Source organism: Chaetodon trifascialis, chromosome 23 (genome assembly GCF_039877785.1).
Source record: "Chaetodon trifascialis isolate fChaTrf1 chromosome 23, fChaTrf1.hap1, whole genome shotgun sequence".
In the NCBI taxonomy this organism is placed as follows: Eukaryota; Metazoa; Chordata; class Actinopteri; order Chaetodontiformes; family Chaetodontidae; genus Chaetodon; species Chaetodon trifascialis.
The window spans coordinates 10,677,892-10,693,517 of record NC_092078.1 but is presented as its reverse complement, the minus strand read 5'-3'; the positions used below and the strand labels follow the sequence as shown (position 1 = coordinate 10,693,517).

General features: G+C 43.1%; 1 protein-coding gene across 1 annotated transcript in view; it reads left to right on the top strand.

Annotated features, from left to right (window-relative positions):
• Positions 1–318: 318 nt before the first annotated feature.
• LOC139351490 (synaptopodin-2) overlaps positions 319–15,626 on the top strand; it is a 28,819-nt gene continuing 13,511 nt past the window's right edge. The window contains exons 1-4 of the mRNA XM_070993422.1: positions 319–467; positions 7,017–7,168; positions 8,494–9,284; positions 11,058–13,951. Of these exons, the coding sequence (XP_070849523.1) occupies positions 360–467; positions 7,017–7,168; positions 8,494–9,284; positions 11,058–13,951 (3,945 nt within the window). The 5' untranslated portion in view covers positions 319–359. The remainder of the gene's footprint in view (positions 468–7,016; positions 7,169–8,493; positions 9,285–11,057; positions 13,952–15,626) is intronic.

Sequence of the window (15,626 nt, the reverse complement as noted above, 5' to 3'; positions counted from 1 at the left end):
AGTATTTATCTAAGCGTTTATGGCGTTTATGGCTCTTTTCTGATGCAGCTGAAAAATGTTCTGTTTTCAAAGTCGGCCAATCATGTTGCTACCCTCCCAAGTTTATTGTGATGGTGTAGCTCGGGGACGTTGAACAGAGAGTTAAATAGTCCTGGAGCTCACCAACCACCAGTTGCATGCAACGCCTGCAGGCGGGTCCGTGCGCCGTGACGTTTCTGGAGCGGGCTGGACTCAGGCAGAACTCAGATGATGGGGATTAAACAGCGGTGCGGTGGAGGTGGTTTCTGCAATGTGCTGCTGGTCCGGCTGACGGTTCGATGATCGCGCTGTGGAGGTTTGGCTGAGGAGCTGTGCGCAGCATGGGCACCGGGGATTACATCTGCGTGACGCTGCGGGGTGGTGCGCCCTGGGGATTCACCCTGAGAGAGGGAGAGGGGGACACCTACAGACCCTTCTTAGTCTCCCAGGTATCTGTCTGTCTTCGTGTTAGGTGTTAATTTATTAATACAAGGTGTTAATTTGAGATCAAACAGGATTATGTCAGATTTTGGGCACTGACAAACAGCCTAATGAATGTTTTATTTATCTTCCTGTATGAATTCTCCAGTTGGAGTACAGTTTCTATGGTCTCAGTTTTTCTTGTGTTTTCTTCAGGAATTCAGAAATACAAAATAGAAAAATAAAAAAAGATTGTTGAAAACGTTGAACTAAGTCTGGTGGGAGAGGATTTCTTCGGAGCAGTGCGCGTCGCTGCATTTTTGTGTGCGTCGGCCGTGTTTTGGTGAGAGATTCCTCGGGACCCTTATATGGTCAAGGCCAAGGGAGAGTGTGAAGCTGAGGCCAGTGCGATCTGTTATCACTCAGGAAGACTTCAGCGGGAGAGCGAAGCGCGTTTCAGGCGAGTCACCAACCTGGAGAGGCAAAGGTGTGTGCGTTCTGCGGGAACATGCAAAATAACAGAAAGATATGACCATGCAGATAGCACTTGAAAGGAACAGCCAAATAAATAACAGAAATGAGGTCAGGCAAATGACAGGTTATGCTATAACCACTCTGGCTCCATAATATTTGTTTCTTAATAGTTTGGTAATAAACCTTATAGGCGCCCTTTGATTCCCACACTTATCTCCAGTACTTTACATGTTACACTCACCCTATGCATTAGATCACAGACTCAAAGATGCTGTGCCTCAGTAGGCCTGCAGTAATGCACTTTTACAATTTACTAGAATTTGTACATAGATGGTAAAATAAACTCATTCTTGTCATCTTTAAAGGCATTTGGATATGTAAAATGCTCAGATAGAAATGTCAGATCAATGCAGACGTACAGATAGCTGTGATGTAAATGTGCACCAAGAGAGGTAAAGCCAGGTGGCTTCGCTTTGAGCAGCTGCTGACAGTCTATATACGGCTCAGCGATGCATGTTCGGAAGTACTCAGGCTGCACCGATCTTTCATCAACTTGTTCTCCATGTAGAGAAAACGTAAATGTTTCTCTTGAGCTGCATTCTTGCCACATCAAAGCTCAGGCAGAAGAAAGCACTCTGAGAGCATCAGTAGATCATTTTAATCACAGGCGCTTAGCTCGGTTCAAACAATTAAAGCTACAATTCTGAAGTTCATTAGTGAATTCATTGTGATTGTTGGATGAATACACATATTATTTCCACATTTGTTGGAATGAAATGGTCTCTTATAATTGAGAAAGTGGATACACATCCGCTGAAGCTTCAAATCAGCTCATAAATATCTGGTTAGAAGATTTTTAGAGACTAAAAGCATAAAATAAGTGATAATTATACCCTTGTACTGTTGGTCTCTGTTGAGGATGTTAACATAATTGGTGTTAAAATGCATAAACAAAAGCACATAAATACAAGATCACAAATGTAAGCAACAAGCCTCTTTGTGATCCAATCAGAGTCTTTCCACAAACTAATTGCTGTAAGCCCACAGCAGCTTTTCAAGCATGCTATATTTCATTTATACAACCCCCCGCAATGTCTTGTACACTGCGTGGAAAAACTATTGAGTGTGAGCCAACCTAACTGTTACAAAAGTTACAAAATGCGATGCCAAAATTAACAGCAATCATGAGGTTTAGTCAGGAAAACAACTGTCAGTGTCTCCATATGGGGTAATGCCCCCGACTTTTACCACCTGCTCCAGTTTCAATCTTCTCTACAAGCTTAACTGTCAATTTTAGAGTAAGTGTTTTCATCTGTTACCTGAGGTACTTGTGATTCACTGCCTTTAAGTGTTGGCCTATTACAGTGAAGTAGCTACATATGATGCATATGCCTCCAACTTGGACATCTGGGGGTTTTAGTCCACCTCATCTGGAAGATATAACTCTAAACATACCTCCAAACTCTTCTTGTAGGAAGGACAGAGAGCCAAGTCTGTTAGTTAAAAGTAAAAAAAAAGCAAACATACCAAGATCATGACAAAATACTCTTAACCTCCAGGCTCTCCTGCGTCTGATAAAATGTGTTTTTGTTCAAGCTTCTGTTGAATCTAGTGGAAACTGTGTATTGTTCCTTGAGAGAAAGTGATTGTTCAGTGTACTGACAGGCAGTACAGTGGAAGGGCATGGGGTATCCACTCTTAAAAGGTTCTTTCCATATAAGGGAGGGCAGTATTTTTCTTCTCATTTGGAGTCCTGGCCTGAGTACAAAGTTGATGAGGTCACTTTATTTTTAAAGCTACAGAAACTGCAGAATACAGAATTTTACAAGTCGTGACCCACAAACACCAAATCATAGTAACAGCATAATGGTTGTTTTGGATAACTTGGCGAAAAAGACTTTTACTCAGCAGGTATTCCAAAAAAGAAATGTCTTGAATCCTAACAACCTGAGCGGGAGATATTTTGGCCTGCTGCCTGTTCAGGTATGCCATCATGTTATGTGGAATGTCAACATGCATTAGCTCAGTTATGGAGCACTGAATGACAAAAAAAAAATCAGAAATCTTCATGCAAGTCTGAGGCTAATAACAGCAAATCCAAATGCTATCCTCATTCCATTAAATAGCTCGACCTTTCATGAGGGTTATCTTGCCCTTTACAGAGCAAAAAGGGCTCTTGTTGCAGATGCCTCAGTCCTAATAGCACACCATAGGAACCTGATTAAGCTGCCAAGCAATCAGCAAAATGCGGTTGCTGCACTCATTCAGTGCTGTTCTCCCGGAGTAAACAATGTGCTTCACAGCTCCTTCCATCACTGGAGTTTTTGGCATTGCCTTTTTCAGCAAAGCGTCTACATTCTGATCCTGGGAGAAAGCGGTGATCTCAGATGATGGCTATGCTCATTTTTCCCCTTTTTCATTTCACGTAATCTCAATAAATTAAGGCCAATGCTCCAACGGCCTCATATTTGGATGACATACTCTTGAGCTGTTCCTGGCTGTGAATGCTCTGTGCCAGTGTCACCAAAAATGAGGGACAGCTATGGGGAAAAAAAGGATCATACAAAGTAATACTGATGTAAAAATTTTTGGATATTTGTCAAAATAGGTATTTCAAATGTCATCCCTTGAGGTACGTGATCTTCTTAACACATGCTAACATGTTAGGGTCATGTGACGGTTACAGTGACACTGTGATTTGAAGCCATGAAGACATGAAGCTTTGTTTTCATCTGTCATATTTTTTAGGTATATTGTATTTTATCTAAAGAAGCCATAAATGAACACTTAATCTTTTCATTTGGCAATTTCCCAAGACAGTGGCAGAGGTAAATGTTGCAAAAGATACCTCTATGTATTTAGTTTGAACCCCTGATCAGCTCATCAGAGTAAACATCTGCGCCCTCAGTCATTTATGGATCATTTTCAATTCCATAAGCTTCCTTCCAACATCCATCCATTTCACAAAACCAGAGTTAGGGAAGATTTGAGCAATGTTGCCTCAGCTCAAATTCAAGTAAAGAAGACATAAAGTGATCTAGAAATGTTGTATAAAAACCTGGATGGAATTTAATTCATCATAACACAATATTTTTGCAATAAGTTGGGGATTGTTGGCGGCAGGTGAGAACTTATGTTTGTACTTGTTGTATTTGTATTAATTGCATTAGTAGTACGCCCAGGGAACGCAGATCGGAATTAGCCAGTAGCTAAACAGTGAAAAAAAATGTGTTCTTTACATGCTCCCTGACAAATAAAAGCCATAAACTTTAACAGAACTAAACTCTCTACCTCTAGAAATGTTTCCCCACCTCTCCTCTAAGACACAGATGAGCAGATGAGTGAATGAGGACCAGCCATCCTCCTACATGGTGTGAGTGCTACCTGTATGGCAGCTGGAAAATATTTTCTCGAAATGTAAAAACTTAATTGCTTAAAGCTGTGAAGGGCAGGAATTGCTGGGAGCTATGTGGGCATATTATGCAGCCCTGTGCTTCCTGTGATTTTCTCTTGTGTTTAAGCCTATTAAAGAGATAATTTGAAAATGGGCAACTGAAGATAACATGCCCATATGCTGCTGTCTAATTGTGGGCCCCACATGATGGCATAAATACTCACTTTATTTGAAAAAGAAAAAGACCAACACTGTTTATGTTCCTCTCTCGTGATACCTCCAGCAGCATTTATTTGCCATCCTTTCCTGCACAGTTACTCCAGGCTGTGTTTCTCTTTCCAAGCAGCGCATGACAAACAGGATTGAGACACTATCTGCCTCCTTTGAACACTGCCCGACTGTCTGTGTACCTTTGCGTTGCGAGGAGAGACAACGACAAATGTTTCCCCTCCTTTTTTGGGAGCAGGAGCCGTTGCTGTGGCGTTCCACACAAACCATCCTCCCTGTTGTGAGGAGTGAGTCCCCAATCGGCAGGCACATGGGGGCTGCCTTATAGGGCCTGCTTGCACTCTGTTAACTCTTAAAAACTCAGAGCGGGTTTGTCTGAAAGATACCAGCTCTATAAAGTAACTGATAAAATACTTTGTATATATAGTAAAGTCGGCCCTCCTATGTGTTTATGGTTCTGCACAAGCAAGTATGGTAGGTCTCCTTGTATATATTCTGTATATGCTGGGACCTTTGCTGTGAACGGATGCAGAAAACAGAGCAATTTAACTTTGCATCTGCTTTTGAAAAACAAGGAACGAAACGCATCACATCACAAAATCTTTGCTTTGCATTTGGTGCATGAAATAATGTTTTTTGGGGGGCATTCTTTCTGGGAATCAACACTGATGTTGGGCCCATCCTGGGATTCTCCTTATCTTCCCTCAGCAGTAAAAGATGTATGTGTATGTAGCACCATCTAGTGACCTAATTGTGTTACTGCAGGCATCTCGAGTTGAGACACATGTTCACAGAGATGTAACAGTTCACGTGAAATTCCAAAATGTAAAAGATATGAAAGATAAAGATATCACCACAGCGGTTTGAGGATTTTTAGATATTTCCATCAAGAAAGTAAAATAGTGTCAGGGACTATTTGGTTTGATGTCCCAATGCACCCAACAGTCAGTTTTCTGGTGTGTTGCCCTCATGACTGTACCAAATGACAATCCAGCAAGGCATGAGGGAGCAACATAGACTTTCCTTTTGTTGTGCTGTTAAAATAAACATGGAGATGGATAACACAGTATTGAAATGCCTGAGCTCTGAGCTCTTTTCAGTTCCACGATTTATGTGTCTGCTGCTTGCCAGTAAGGCTTTCCGGGTAACAGTAAGTTTAGTATAAGAAACCTAGGAGACTGTTTTTGTTTAGTGATGGTGCGCTGAAATAGATCAGCTTGAAGTGAAAGCTGCCCTGACAATAAAAGGGCATTATCATTTTTGATGGCAGGCTGGTCATTTACTCATGTTCAGTATCATCAAGGGTTAGAATGTATCGATGCTGATATATCATCAACATGACTGCGTACATTTCTAAATGAATCCTTTAGGGGAATTAGCCAAGACAAAGATACATGACCTTGTTATAGTGAATGAACTGAGTTTTGTAACATTATCTTTAAAATTATTTAACATGATGGCCTTTTGACTTTTTTTGACAGACAAGAAACATGAAGAAGGGAGTGAGAGAGAGAGGTTTTACATAACAAAAATTAAACTTGAGATGTCTTAGTGCCCAAAAAGTTATTGGAACATGAAGTGGTTACCAATCTCAATAACAAAATATAGCATATTTCCTGAGAGAATATCCTCTAATTGCACGGTACTGAAGGACTCATTTATTCCCCGAGCTGTATAAGTGGCCTTTTGTGCAAAATTTATGGGGTATTTCTCCTTATTAAATCCTCTTATTAATGAACCATTTTATAGGCCTCAAGAACCAATTACAAGGGTATGAAACCATCAGTCATTAGTTTAACTGTGTAAAGAGGTGCCTTTTAAATGAATCTGTACTGAGCTGGCCTGCGGCAATGATATGCAGCTGTGTGGCTAAAATACAAGGTATACCTAGTCCATGTCTTCAGTATCAGTGGCGTTGACTGCACTTTGTTATGTGAATTGAGCAAACTACTGCTTGTGCAGTAACTTATTGATCATATACTTTTCAATAAATATATTTTGAATTAGTTTGGGGAAAAGGCCATTACTTTACACTCCATATCCTCATTTAATATCTCTCAAATATTAATAATGCAGTGTGAACATGTGTTTTCACCTGATTCACTTAGGGTGCACTTGTAGGCGTTCACGTGGAATTGTTGCCCAATACACACGTTATCATCTGTTGCCTGGCTTGAACTTCATGCACGTCAAAGGATATAACCCACTTGGCAATCAAAGGAAGCCTCATTTTATCTGTAGAGGCCCAACATGCAGTTAGCTTAGTGCTAAACCACTGTTTATAGACAGTATTTCTCTGTTTTGCTTGCATTATCATTATTTGCAGGCTGCTCTTGTATTTATACTCCACTGACAGGAAGACTTGGGAGAACACATGATGTGTTTTTACCCCTTTTTATAAACTACAAATATTTGTGGCATTGACCTCAGGGAGAGGTCAGGTTTTTTTTTTGTCATCTTATGAAGACTTTGCCTTCCATAGGTAGAAGAAGGTGGCCGTGCATTCCTGGCTGGAGTGCAGGAGGGAGACGAGGTGGTGTCACTCAACGGAGAGCCATGTGCTGATCTCACCCTTTTACGAGCCTTTGCACTCATCGACACGTCCCTCGACTGTCTGCAGCTGCTTGTCAAAAGGTAGCGCCCATATACCGCCCATTCAATTAATGGTGGTGAAGTGTGACTTGGATGACACAAACACATCAGATTTGAAAATGTCTGTACATTCAATAACTCTGCAATATCTGTGCGTTATGACAACTGAGCCATGCAGTAGTGTATGTCCTTGGTGTTCACAACAGCAATACTAAATGATTATTGCACCACTGTATTAGCATTTAGATAGCATGTTGTTTTATGACCTGTGCCCTTTTCTATAGTTCAGTGAACCACCGTCTGCCTGTGTAGATATATGCAGTCATGTCTCTATGTGTATTAGTGAGTTAATGTGTGTCAGCCATGCTGACCTTCCAGCTGGCTTGGCCAGTGTGTTGCAGATTTGTCTCTTGATTGACATGCAGCTGCTCAGCCATTACTCAGTGGGCACTGGCAGTGTGTTTATCAAGGTGACATGTCCTTAAAAATTGCTGCATATGCCTTAATGTGCCCACATTTAAACTGCAGAGCGATATACAGCAGCTCTGAAGGCAGATTAATGTTATATTATAATATATTATTAGAATGCTTGTCTAACCTAAACTGTTAAATATATAGGTCTTTTATTATTTTCTGAAGTTGTCTTCTTTGTGCTATAATGTTAATGTAAGCACAGTGCAGGATTTGTATTAAAATTGTTTATATGACTGCGTAACAATAGAATCTTGACCTCAGCTTGTGGCTATCAAAATGTATTAGGACTTGTCACTCAAAAGGACTAGTCACTGAGGTCTAATTGACTGAAATTCAATAATTGCAGTCAGAGATAATGACATTCTGCAATGCTATTCCTTGCTGACCTTGAAAGTGGAAATTAGGCAGAGCGATGTTGAAGCATGATGACTTTCCTCCTCAGTGACCTGGCCCTTTCATTTAACTTGCTGCATGAAGATTAAATCTACTTGATTACTTTGACAACTTGAGCAATGGGAGACGAGCTTTACATCCTCAACAATCCAAAGGCCCCATTCCTCAGTGATGATGGACTGCTCATTCAAATGGTATTGTAATTTAATGAGCAAAAACAAATTGGTGTGAACTTAGCACCTGTCTTATGTTGTTTGTGGAAATAATAATAGAAAGAAATGTTTGATGAAAAAATAAATCTGACAGTTTAAAGGCAGCGTAGATTTTGTCTGAAAGTCACTTATCCTTTAAATGCACAGGTCCAAAAAACCAATGCCCTGTTTCAAGAAAAAATAATATAACAGGTGGCATAATCACTTGATAGGAATGAAAACAGTGATTGTTCAACTAAAAACACTTGCTCCACTCATTTGTTCCTCTTCTCCCCTCTCTTCTAAAAGATACTGCACCATCCCTCCAGAAGACTCTGAATCAGAAGAGACATTTTGTGGTCGGAGGGACTCCTCTGGTGCGGCTTTAGAGAGCACCACACTCCACATCTTCTCCTCAAAGTCCAGGTCCCAAAGCCCAAGGGAACTCTACATATCTGAGTCACACGATGAAGCATACTGTGGGGAGTTAAACAGCGACTCAGTGTTTCCCAAGGGACCCCAGCTGCTTTGCGCTGAGCTGCACGGTCACTCATCTGGCATTCGGAGTGGCCAGGTACCTGTTTTAAAGGAAAATGATGAAGAAGTGCAACGATGCTTCTCCCCTGGGGACATGGTCGAGCTTCAGGTGTCCTTCTCTGAGCAAACCTTGGAGGATGTGGGCTGTACCTCTCTTGGGAGTGCTGTTGGGCTCCAGGGAGAACTCTCAAACAGAGAGGCCACTGAGACACTCCACTCCACCACCACGTCACACAGTGTGCCGTGCCCTGTCAGAGAGCCGCTTGGACAGCGTGGGGTGGTGCTCAGCTCCCCTTTAATACTGGGGCAGGTGGAGGTTGTTTTGCAGGATCCAGCAGCATCAGGAGCAGGGAGGGGCATTCTCAGCGTGGGAGGCCCCAGGGTCAGTGGAAGTGGTGGATCCCAAAGTGAGGGAGAAGGAGGTGGGCACTGCAAGGGGGTTCCTGGGTCTCTGACTGTCTCATTTGGAATTCCCTCAGAAGAGGCGACACCAGCTGAAGAACAGGACTCTGATTCTGAGGGGGATCAAGACAAACCCAACAAGCACCGGGCTAGACACGCCAGTAAGTACCTATGGACCATTTCAATCTGTACCATAGAGTCCTGGTATGCAATCATTCTTTGTGTGTGAGTGTGTGGGTAATAAGGATCTATTCTTTAAGGAGGAATCTGCAAGCTAATAGGTCAACACTAAATTGCATCTGCCAACAACAAGTGTGCATTCCAAAGCCTGATGTCCAGTGTGTGTGTGTGCTCCTCAAAATAGTATGTGTCTGTCACTGCAGTTGGAGGAGGTGCTCATTCCTTTGACTGGAAGCAGATACATCCGGGTCTAACCTGAATAACAACAGAATCAAAGTGATAGTAAGGAGGCACGGTGTAGATGGCATGGTGACGGTCAATGAATGCTGCACATAAAGAATCAAAAGAAAAAGAGATTGAAAGAGCTGAAATGTGTGAGAAGCTACTACACTTTCTAAAACATCTTAAACCGTCCATTTGGTGGTGATGAATATGGATACTGAAGTGTTCGTCGGAGCTGTGTTGAAGACATAAATATAACACCAGCACGCTGATGATGCCTGCAGAAGTAGCCCCTTTGACAGACACCAGCATGTGCTCCCCAAGCCCGTTACCTGATCCTTCCAAACTGGGTGCTTTAACTGAGCTAAAAAAGTGAGTCCATTGCTCACTCCCGCTGTCTCCTCCACCTTCAGGTTAGTCTTGCAGGAATATGGAAAAGTAAGCCTACGTGTTACTTTATTACTGCATCAAATTGTTGGATCATTTGAGAGTGGATTTGTTGTGTGACGTCCGTTATCAGATTGGCCGAGGTGACAGATTTAAGAAGAACAGAAGGTTTTTAGTGGACAGCTTGGGAGCTTGCAGATAAGGATTTATTGCATGCAGGCTATCTTTAACCTTTCTTCGGTTCATTGTCTGTGGGCAACTTAGGATATTAGACATGGGTCAGAGAATTTCATGATTGCTTTATAGGTTGACATTTATCTTCAACTGAATGAACAAATTTGGAGCAACACAATCACAAATGAGGAAAACCACATAGCAATAGGTCGATAAATATTACGAGTGGACTAAGTACATACAGAATTTAATGCTTCTCATGTGAAAGAACCAGTTAATAGCTTAGTTTACAACACATTTGTTGTGTGTTCAGATCAGTTCAACAGTGCATGCGGTATTTGTTGTGCATCTGTTGTCATATCTGCCTCTGCTTTAATTGAGAACATGGGCTGGATCTTTAAAACCAGTGCAATGTTACATGCTGGAATTAATTGCTTTGTGTCTTGCTTAACTTTGTTTTGAAATGTAATTTTGCCATTTGTCACCATGTTATTTTTGCAAGTTCTATTTTCACTCTTCAAAGTGCTAAACCAAAATGAGGTTCATGTGATGGAATATAATATCATTTTTTTGAAGGACATTCAGAAATGGGAATATTATAAAAGTAGCTTTCCACATTAATTATTTAAAGTAATTTAGTCAACTACATTTACATTATCAGTGCAGATGCAATGTGAAAGGACTGCCTGGAAGTGCTGCCTGGTCCTTAAGTCAGTGACCAAAGAGCTAAAGCTTATACTTTTAGTAGTGGAGCTAATGGAGGAAAGAAAGTTGTTCATGAATTTAAGATGGATTTTTTCCAAAACATACATCAAACCTGATAAAATAGTTTGAGCTGATCTTTATTGCACTGTAGATTATTAATACTGATAATTTCAGGTGAAATCATTCCTAGAGAAGCATTTATTTTGATTCACCTCTCTAGAACCCCATATTTTAAAAACTGAACTCTCTTTTCCTTCTCTATACAGGGCTCAGGCGTAGCGAGAGTCTGTCTGAGAAGCAGGTGAAGGAGGCCAAGTCCAAATGTAAACGCATTGCTCTCCTTCTTACGGCTGCTCCACCCAACCCCAACAACAAGGGGTTGTTGATGTTCAAGAAACATCGACAGAGGGCCAAGAAATACACACTTGTGAGCTACGGCACAGGAGAAGACGAAACAGAGTACACTGACGAAGAGGACGAGGAAAACGAAGGCGACAAACAAGAAACCCATACTGTTGAATTTACCCTAGTGCCTCCTTACAATTCTGAAATAGACAAGCATTTCCTCCCTAATGCCCAGAGCAGCAAAGGTGTGCTAACTATCAACTGGGATAAGGGTCTCCTTGAGATTGAAAGGAACCTGAACGACAAAACAAAGATGGAATGTTTGCCTGAAACCAAGGGCAAGGGTGCCCTAATGTTTGCCCAACGGCGTCAAAGGATGGATGAGATTTCTGCTGAACATGAGGAGCTGAGGAGCCATGGGATGCCAGTGGAAGGAGTACTGGAGGCTGAAAAGAAGACAGTGGAGCATTCCTACATGCAGTCCACAACAGAGGGCCATGCATACATGGATGTAAATATACACCAACAAAGCCAACAGCAGCAACAGTATCAGCAGCAGTACTATGAACAACAACAGAACTACCAACAACAGCAATACCAACAACAGTATCAGCAACAGCAACAGCAGCAGCAGCAGCAGCAGCAGCAGCAGTATGAACACCAGCATTATCAGCAACAGCAAATGTATCAGCAGCAGCAAGAATATCATCAAGCACAACAGGAAATGCAGCACTATTCTACAAACATCAATGGCACAGTGCAGCATCAAACCACTGAAATGCAGAATTCTTTCAGCAATCGTACTGCAAAACCTTTCTCGGTTGAAAACATAGCGGCCACCCCTTTTTCTCCCGCAATGAGTGGGACCAATCATGATTCTGTGGGCCAAGGAGAGCAGATAGCTTCCCGTGATGAGCGCATTTCTACCCCTGCTATTAAAACTGGCCTTTTGATGGATGCAAGGAAAAGAAACTCTGGCAAGCCTATGTTCACTTTTAAGGAAGCACCTAAAGTATCACCTAACCCAGCATTGCTAAACCTCCTCAACAGGAGTGATAAGAAATTGGGTTTTGAGTCAGGACCTGAAGAAGACTACCTTAGCCTTGGGGCTGAGGCATGCAATTTCCTCCAGTCTGCAGTAAAGCACAAGACTCCTCCACCAGTGGCTCCGAAGCCGCTGATCAACCCCAGCTCTCTTCCTTGGTCCCCACAGATAGAAGTGACCAACCAGAACGTGTCTCAACAAGCTCAAAATAGTGTATCCACACCTGCTGTAGCCCCCACCACAGAATCTATCCCTGCTCCAGAACTAGAGCCAACCCCTGCACCTGCCCCTGAACCCTCTCCCCCTCCTGCCCCCCAGGAGGTTCCTGCCAGCACCACCACAGAGGAGCAGCACACATGGTCTCTCCCAGAGCCCGAATCTCAACAACAGCCTCTGCAAGTGACAGCTCAGCAAGAATATGGTCATATGAATGCTAACCTGCAGCCTGATCCTGTTCCTGTGACTAGCTGGGCTGCAGCACAAACACAAGCACAACAACAGCCATCTACCAATTCTTGGCATCCATCTCAAGTGCAGCCCCAGGAACCACCTCCTAGTCAGTCCCCAAAACCACAACCTTGGGTGACAGGTCAGCCTACTCAGACACAAGTACAGCCCCAAACCCCTACAAATGCCTGGACCCCTCCAAACCAACCATCCTGGAGTCAGCCTCAAGAGCATACACAATCTCAGCCACCTTGGACTCACTCTCATGAGCAGCCAAATCTGCAGCAAATGCAACCAACTTGGGGTCAACTTCAAGATCAATCAATGCAGCAGCAGCCGCAGGCCCCATGGGCACAGCCATCACAAATGCACTCTCAGCCACCATGGATTCAACAACCCCAGCAAAAATCTCAAGCACAGCCCTCATGGGTTCAGCAGGTTCAGCCAGAATCCCAGCAACAACCACCATGGGTTCAGCAATCACAGCATCAGGCTCCACAACAAGCATGGCCACAGGCACAAGCACCAGGTCAGCCTCAACCACCTTGGGTCTCAACTCAGCCTCAACAGCAACCTTCAATTAATGCATGGCCTCCATCACAAACTCAAACCCAAATTCAGCCACCTTGGATCCAAGCAGCCCAAGCACAACCCCCAGTACAACCCCAAGCCAATTTGAATCCATGGGCGCCAGTACCTGCCCAGGCTCAGTCCCAACCTTCATGGGCCCAGCACCCTTCAGAACATGGTCAGCAACCCATGAGTTCTTGGGCCCAAGAGCAAAATCAGGCCCAACATCAAGCACCTTGGGCTCAACCAGTTCCTCCCCAGCCTGCACCGCAGCCAAACTGGCAACAATCCACTTCAAAGACTTCGCCACAACCACCAATGAATACATGGCCTTCAGCTCAGACAGAGCCTCAGACACCTGTGAATGCCTGGGCACCACACTCACAGCAAACACCTGTGAATGTTTCCACGTCACTGGTGAACACACGTCCGTCTCCAAAACCTTGGCATCCACCACAAAATGCCCCTCAAAATCGAACCCCTCCACCCCCACCACAGCGAATGCATTCTTTTACTATTAGTCAAAGAGCTTCACCACCCATCAACCCAATGGCCACTGTCTTAAACCCATCATCCGCGGGTTCAGCTTTTGAGATGCCAGTCATCAGAGGAAAAGGAGCTGATATGTTTGCCAAGAGGCAGTCTCGTATGGAGAAGTTTGTTGTGGACTCTGAGACTGTGCAAGCAAACAAGGCAAGCCGGTCAACATCGCCAACTGCTTCTTTACCAAATGAGTGGAAGTATACACCAAATGTACGTGCTCCACCTCCAAGGGCATATAATCCTATTCAGTCTCCTTCTTATCCCCCAGCAGCAACAAAGCAGCCCCCTCCAAGTAGTCCTTCAGTCAAAGCCAAGAAAAAAGACAAAGAACAGCAAAAGCCTGCCCCAAAACCCCTCAATGTTATAGATGTTATGAAGCATCAACCCTATCAACTCAATTCCTCACTCTTTACCTTTGGCCCAGCAGCAGAGGCTGCCAAGCCCCCTGCACCTAAGCCAGACTGTTCACCTCCTAACCCTCCTGTCGAAAACCAACCAATTAGATATGAGCAAATGGCCCCCGTCCCGCCAGCTGTACCATTTAATGCCCCATATCCCCAGCAAGCCTATGGGATGCCCATGCAGCCTATGATGCATGAAGGCCACTATCAGCAAAATCCAGTTTATCCTCCCTCCAACCCTTATCAACAACCTCCTTACCAGCAAGCATATAACCAACAATATCATCAACCTGCCCCACCTGCTTATCATCCCCAAGCTCCTCAGTCTCCAAACCCTCCCTACCAACAGGCACCGCAGGTCCCTTACCAACCAGCTAATAGCCCTCCCTACTTGGCAACTCCCTCAGTACCTTACCAGCCACAGCCTCCCAGTAGCTATATTGCTCCTAGTTTCCCTGTAGCTGCAAGACCTGAATCTGCCTCAGGTGGCAGCACTGTAGCTGCTCCTAAACCAAAATTTACTGCTAAAAAGAGCTGCGCTCAGGTGTGGAAGCCTACAGCAGTTGATAAAGAGTGATTCTGCTATAGATTCATGACATGCTTAGTGTCTGCTTGAGTCAAAAGTTTGGTGTTCTCGCAGTCCACTGCCAAGTGGACTATTTTGAGCACATAAACTTGCGGTTACAATGACCTTTGTCACCTCTACCCACTCTTGTTATTGTGATAGGACAGAGCTTGATGGTTGAAGTTTTGAGAGCTGATGCAAATGGCATCACAAACAGCATAAGAACATAGGAATAAGAACAGGATGTAAGTATATTTAATTAGGCACAAATGAGGCAAACAGGTGTTTATAAAAACATGTGCATTTTGACATATTCTCAGAAAATGATGCATATGGAAAATAATTATAAATTAATGTAATTTTAAATAAAAGAATCTAAGGAGGTGGCAATATATAAATGTAGGGGAGCATGGTGCTCAGTAAGAAAGGAGTGAGAGAAAAATGCAATCAGAAGTGAATGGTACCTGACAGTGATAACAGGATGTTGATTTTTGAAAAGAAGAAAATGCGAAATGTGTCTAATCTTACATGATAAACTAAACGTAAAGTAGTGAGGGAGGAGGTTGGGGTCTGTGCGTGTAATGATACCAAGCAGAAGGCTAAATTTGTAATGTCTATGATGTCATAAGTGCAGAGATTATGTAACAACTCTGGAGTTTCAAGTGAAGGCCGGAGAATACAGGAATACAAACACAGTGACAGCAAACACTGTCTTGCTTGAATTTCAAATGTTTGATTAATAGACACCTTCTTCTTCAGTGGCTTTCCCTAGTGTCTTTTCCAGAGCACCTACTTCAGTGGGTTGATTTTATTTTAAGCTTTTTAACAGCTGTTGCATCATGTTAGCAACTATATTTAAACTGCCTCATGGGAGTGAGAGCTGAGGTCCAGAGATAGTAGGCTTAAATTTCACCTTAAG